Source organism: Alligator sinensis, unplaced genomic scaffold, assembly GCF_000455745.1.
Source record: "Alligator sinensis unplaced genomic scaffold, ASM45574v1 scaffold946_1, whole genome shotgun sequence".
Taxonomy (NCBI): domain Eukaryota; kingdom Metazoa; phylum Chordata; order Crocodylia; family Alligatoridae; genus Alligator; species Alligator sinensis.
The window spans coordinates 159,837-166,598 of NW_005842751.1; the positions used below are offsets into that span (position 1 = coordinate 159,837).

Consider the following 6,762-nt stretch of genomic DNA (forward strand, 5'->3'; position numbering starts at 1 on the left):
GTCAGATAGGACCTGTTCATCACCATTCTCTGGGTGCGGCCCTCCAGCCAGTTAGTGACCCAACTGACTGTGTAGGTGTCAACACCACAATCCCCTAGTTTTTTAATGAGAATGGGGTGAGAGACAGTGTCGAAGGCCTTCCTGAAGTCCAGAAAGACTACGTCCACTGCTACCCCTGCGTCTAAGGATTTTGTGACCTGGTCATAGAAGGCCACCAGGTTGGTCTGACAGGACCTGCCTCTAATGAACCCATGCTGGTTGCCCCTAAGCATCACCTCCCCTGCTGGCCCCTCGTGGACATACGCCAGGATAATTCTCTCAAAAGGCTTACCCAGGATCGAGGTAAGACTAATGGGCCTATAGTTTCCTGGGTCCTCCTTCCTCCCTTTTTTGAAAATGGGGACCACATTGGCCCTTTTCCAGTCCTCTGGCACCACACCAGAGCACCACGAGTGCTCATAAAGCCATGCCAGGGGTCCCGCAATGACCTCTGCTAATTCCCTCAGCACTCTGGGGTGGAGATCATTAGGACCAGCTGATTTAAATATGTCCAGTCCCTCCAGAAGTTCCCTGACTAGATCCTCACTGACCTTAGGCCTGGGTGCACCTCCCCTGGGGCCTATGGTAGTTCCGGTGGGGGGGGTGACCCGATCCCGGCTCAGGACAATGGAGGCAAAGAAATCGTTAAATACGTTAGCTTTGTTATCTGGTGCGACAACCAGATTTCCTAGCGTGTCTTGCAGCGGCCCCATGTTACCCAGTATCTTCTTTTTACCCCATATTGTCTATAACTGTCTGTGTCAGATGCACTATATCTAGAACAGCCTTAACTGACATAGAATAACATGGGTTTTATATATCAATGTATATTGTGTGTATACATCCAGTGTGTGTTGCACAAATACAGAATATGCATGTACAATATGAGACATGCATCTACATATATCAACTTGGGCAAGAACAGTTGTGAATACTTAGTGGAGCATGGTCTTCTGAAATCATTAAATAAGAATGAACAAGATCAAAGAAAAATGTGTTTTAGCTCACTTAGCTGATGTTCTATTTGCTGTCATTAGTCAGAACAGCAGTGCGAATATGCCATGGTAGGAGGAAGATTTATGGTTCAAATATTGTTTCAGAAACCTTTACTGAGAATGAGAGAGAGAGCAGATGAATAGAAATACCCACCTTCTTTTCCAGCCTGTCAATCAGTTTCTGGAGTCTGTTTATCTGGGTCATCCACTGGTTGTTGTCTTCTGGCCAACCTTTGGTGAAACATAAATAATGAACTATAAACTGCTACTAAATGCTGAGATATAATGCATCTATTTTGACACTCATAAGAATAGAAGAATGTTTCGTTAGCTTGTATCTTATTTTGTATTTTGAAGGAAGACAAGGGTGCAATTGATTAAGGTAGTATTAATTTATGTGAAACTAGTGGAGAGAAACATTTTTCAGTGGTTTTCTAAGACAGGATTTTTCACAAGCTACAGCAGAAATTCCTCAGGATTTTTTAAAACTGCATTCTATATTACTCCAGTGTTTTGCAACTCCATTAGATACCATGCTGGGACACCAAATCTCAAGCTGCCTGGTGAGCTGGGATGAAGCTTTTTAATTTGAGCCTTTCCGTAACTCACAGCATATCAATGACAGAGGGAAAAGGAGAGAAAAGAGAAGAGAATAAAAACACACACAAGTCTGTATACACATTGAGCTGGATACGTGAAATCTATTTGGACACTATGATCAAAGCTTTAAGGTTGCCAGCTCTTTGCTTAATGACTGGCAAATTAAGAAAAGGAGGCCTTAACTTTTTGTTAATGTTGACCATCTTTTTAAAAACTGTCTGTTGGACATTTGCTATCATGTAGACCATCTCCACTCCCCTTCATAATTTCCTTGTAGCAGGCATGCTGTTTACATGGAAATGTAATCTGACAAACATATTTAATATATTTTAACTCCGTTTATGCAGGTGGAAATAAGGAGAGCCTACACCATGTGACCACCCAAATCTTTGTGGACTATCAATGACCATAATGTCGGAGTTACTGTCTTAGAGATATATAATAATATTTTGCATCTTCTGTAATGTTTCCCATTGTTTTGCCACTGTAAACAAAGAAGCCCCCCATTAGTCACTATATATTTTTAGGTAGTGGAGATGAAAAAATGGGATTAAAATGTAGTTTCTAATGTGACTAATTTAGAATGTGGGCATTGCTTACGCATATTATGTAGCAGAATTAGTGCTAGTAATAAAATACTGAAGAAGGAAAAATATACAGGGATTCTAGTTCGAAACAAAGCCAAAATCTCCTAGGTAAGTGTAAAGATATTAGAAGGGAAATTCTGCTTTAGGAAAAAGAAACCTTGAAGGGGTGCAAAGCCAAATAAGAATCCTGGAGAGAGTAGAGGTTCATCCAGCAAAGTTCATTAGAACATCAGTGTAAGAAAATGCTTTATATTTGTTTTTAACATTAGCATTTTTCAGGTTTTTAACACTGCTTTAGTGTAATACTGTAACTGGGCAGGATGTAGTTTAGGTATAGCTGGTTTTCCACTGTACACTCTGAATTAGAAATGTAGTAACATCATTACATGAGATCCTATCCTGAAAAGTGAACAAAGCCAAACTAGAAATTTTTTGCTGATCCAAAAATCTTAGCACTGCAGGGCAGTGTGGTGGGGAAGTCTAACATACTGAAGTATTACTGCTCAGGAGAAACAGCAGACAACTTGCTTAAGTGGAACTCAGAACCATTTTTTTGGGCACAGTGGAAGGGGCATCAAGGGAAAAGTGGGGGCATATCACCTGAAAAAAGTGTGTAGGTGGGGAGAAGTAGGCTGCATCTATCTTTGCTTCATCATGCTCCATAGCGTCCCACTCACATGGATGTCATAGTCTTGAGGCCTGTAGCAAGCTTGAGGATTGCTTCCCTGCACCTTTCTGGCACAGAGCCAGCACTTCCAAAACTCCTGTTACCAGAGCTCTCTCAAAATGTTTCTTTTTCCTCAGGCAAAATTGTCATTTCTAATTTTCATGTCAAGTAACATCTGCTGTGCTGCAAGTTTATTTTTTCTCTGTCTCTCCCATACACGCTTTCACTTGCCTCAGCCATGACATATAAATGCTGTAAGTCAGGGGCAGGAAATTATTTCGGGCAGAGTGCTGCTTACTGAGTTTTGGCAAGCCATCGAGGGCCACATGATGGGCAGCCCAGGGCAGATTAATATTTATTTTCTAAATTTTTTAGGGGTCCCGTGGGCCAGATAGAATGGCCTGGCAGGCCGCATCCAGCCCCCGGGCTGCATTTTGCCCACTCTTGCTGTAAGTTATGCAGGAAGCATAAACTTAGTTTTGGGGGTTTCGTTTTCTCTCTGGATTATAAACCTATCTCTTCCACTCTCCACTGCCTGTAAACATACTTAAAATATATTGCGTGGAACTGTCAATTCACTACACAAAAACAATAACCCCAGGGCCTGTCACAGTAGAATTATTACAGAAAGGAATTTGGATCTATAGCTTTATATTTATTTCTATTTATTTAGGCAGGGGTTTTCAACCAGGGGTACATGTACCCCTGGGGGTACTTTGGAAGGCCCCAGGGGGTACGCGGCAGCGGCATGGAAAAGCCACCAGCACTTCCAGTTTCGCTGATAACTTAGGCTAATAGCTGTATATTTATTGCTGCTCTTCTAGGTAGAGCTAAGTACATTTATTAAAGCTAATTAATCTCTTTATTAAATTGAAGATTATTTCCTGTTAATTTGGTACTTTAATTTGCACTTGTAAAATACAGATGGATGCTTTGCTTGGGTGTGTTTGTGTCTGTGGGGTTGTTGGTTGTAGCCATGTTGATCTAAGGACATAGGCAGACAAGTTTCTTTGGGTAAATCCGATATCTTTTATTAGACCAACTGAAATAGTTGGAAAAATTCTTCTTTGCAAGCTTTTGGGTACAAATGCTCTTTTTCAGGCTGAGGAAGCATCTGCAGTTGTTTTGTGCTCTTCCTGGACGGGATAGAAGAGAAGCCAGAGGTCAGCATGCAAGATTGTCAGACAGTGAAAATGCAAATTGAGGCTGTCAATGGGTGTGCAACGAACAGGTAGCGGGTAGGGGACGGAAATGTAGACCTGGTGATAAGATATAGCTGGTAAATAGTAGAGAGGTTACCTAGGGTATCAGATGTCAGGCAGATTATAATGTACCATAAATCCAGTGTCTATATTTAGTCCATGATTTTTTGTATCCAGTAGGTTGATGAAGTGAAGTTTGTAGGCTCTTCTGCAAAAGGTGTTTTGTGAGTTCCCTTTGAGGATCAGAACTGAGAGATTGGTGAGAGAGTGATTATCTTGTGAGAAATGTGCCCTCACAGGTATTCTTATCTTTGACAAATTTTCGGTGTGCATTTATTCTGGTGCGCAGTTGTTGTTTGGTTTCTCCTACATATTTTCCATCAGGGCATTAATACAGTGATGAGATATATAATATTTCTGGAGGTGCAGGTGTAAGATCCAGGAATGGTGACAGTTCTGTTGTGGAGTGTCATTATTGTGGGGGTGGTGGAGATGTGTTGGCAGGTTTTACATTTCATGTCATGGCATGGTCTGGATCCATTCAGTGTGTTTTGGGCCGAGGAAGTTTGCTTCTGGTGATGAGGCTGGCAAGGTTTAGTGCTTGTTTAAAGGCTAGGATGGGTGGTTCTGGGAAGATCTCTTTAAGAATTGGGGCTTCTTCTAGAATGGGTTACAACTGTTTGAGGATTTTCCATGTAGGTTCCAGGGAGGGATAATACATCATAACTAATGGTGAGAGTCACAGGGATTCTCTTTCTGCACTGCAGCAATTCTTTATGTGGTATCCGGGTGGCTTTTTCAAAAGTACAATCTACCTCTCTGGAGAAGTGTCCTAGTTGAGTGAAAGCCCTTTTGAGATTTGTGAGGTGACAATCACAGGTGTTCTCCTCAGTGCAAATTCAGTGGTATTGGAGGGCTTGGCTGTATATTACAGCTTTCTTTGTCTGTTTAGGGTGATTGCTGGTTCTTTGCAGATATGAATGTTGGTCCATGAGTTTCTTGTATGTGGTGCTTTGTATTTTACCATTCTGGATAGTGACCATAGTGCCTAAAAAGGAAATGTTGGTGCTGGAGTATTCAAGAGACAGTCTGATGGAGTGGGGATGGTTATAGAATTTCTGGTGGAAATCAATCAGAGATGGCAGGTTTTCAGTCCAAATAATGAAGATGTCATCGATATATCCTAAGTATAGCAAGGGTTTGGTGGTGCAGTCCTTGAGGAAGTCTTCCACGTGGTTCAGAAAAATGTTGGCATATTGTGGGACCATTTTGGTGCCCATAGCTGTATCCATGGTCTGGAGAGTGTTGATTTTTGAAAATGAAATTGTGTGTGAGGATGAAGTGTATATATTCAGTGATATCTTTAGGTCTGTACTCTGAGTTGTAATCTTTCTTTTGTAGATATGTAAGGCAGGCTTAGATGCCATCCTGCTGTGGGATGTTGGTATATAAGCTGGTAATGTCCATGGTGGCTAGGGGGGGGTAGGTGGGAAGGTGATCTCTGTTTTTAAGTTTTCATAGAAAGTCTGTTGTGCCTTGGACAAAACTTGCTCTTTGGGTGACAAGAGCTTTTAGGTTTGATTCAAACAATTTTTCAAACTATTTAGTTCCTCTAATAAAAGTTATTACATTTACCCAAAGAACCTTGTCTGCTTTTGTATCTGTGCATTTGTGCGTGCTTTAAGTACAGGTAAAATGACAATACCTGTGTTAAAATGAGGACTGGTTGGTGATAAACTGTTATTCCTTTGAAGTCTTCGATTTGAACGTTTTCCTGTCCACTGAATTGAGAGTATTTCTGGCTTTGCTGGCCCCTGTCTAAATAAAAATAGATAATAGATAATTAATTCATGTTCTAAAGCAGGCTTGTCCAACATATGGCCCGCAGGCTGCCATGCAGCCCGCCAAGCCATTTTATCTGGCCCGAGGCACCTGCTCTGTGCTCCACGGCGGTGGCGGCGGTGGCGGGGCAGCGGTGAGGCAGGCAGGGCTGGTCTGTGGGCCCCAGCCAACAGCCAGGGGAGGGGAACTGCTTACCCCCGCGGGGCCGGGCTCATCAGTAAGCTGGGTCCTGCCGCAGCTGCCCTGAGGGCGGCGCAGTGCGGGGCTGCCTCAGCCGTGCCTGACGGGACAAGCTGGGGACAGCATGTGCAACTTCTCCTCTGGCTCTGCCCTTTGCCCTCGGCGCGTGGCTAGGGGAGCTGCAGGATGGCCTGCGCCCTGCCTGCATGGGTGGTGGATGGAGGCATGAGGTAAGTTCCCACGCGGAGCCGGGGGCGCCTCGGGGCCGGGCCGGACGGAGGCACGGGGTAAGTTCCCGCGCGGAGCTGGGGTTGCCTTGGGGCCGGGCCGGGGCAGCAGGGCATGCGGTTGCCACAGCCAGGCTGGGCAGGAGGCAGGAGGAGCCCGGCCCAGAGGCACTCTACGTCTAGCCGCCTCCTTGGCGGTTCACGTCCTGATAATGTAGCCTGCACGGCTGAGGATGGGGGTCTGCATCCAGTCGCTGGCAGGGAGGATGCTGGTCGCTGGCGGGGAGGATGCGTGTCCGGGAGTGCCTGTGCTCCTGCCCCCGCCCCAACACAAGCCCGTGCCCATGCCCTGCACTGCCAGAGCAGCCCCGCGCGGGAGGCTAAGCAGCGGCCGCCGGCAGTGCTGGCCTGTGCCTGCCTCCT

At 44.7% G+C, this 6,762-nt stretch overlaps 1 protein-coding gene across 1 annotated transcript in view; it reads right to left on the reverse strand.

Moving 5' to 3' along the window:
- Positions 1–6,762, reverse strand: part of NECAB1 (N-terminal EF-hand calcium binding protein 1) — a 145,917-nt gene that overhangs the window by 17,447 nt on the left and 121,708 nt on the right. The window contains exons 7-8 of the mRNA XM_006034581.3: positions 5,796–5,908; positions 1,189–1,265 (exon numbers count right to left, since the gene is read on the reverse strand). Of these exons, the coding sequence (XP_006034643.1) occupies positions 1,189–1,265; positions 5,796–5,908 (190 nt within the window). The remainder of the gene's footprint in view (positions 1–1,188; positions 1,266–5,795; positions 5,909–6,762) is intronic.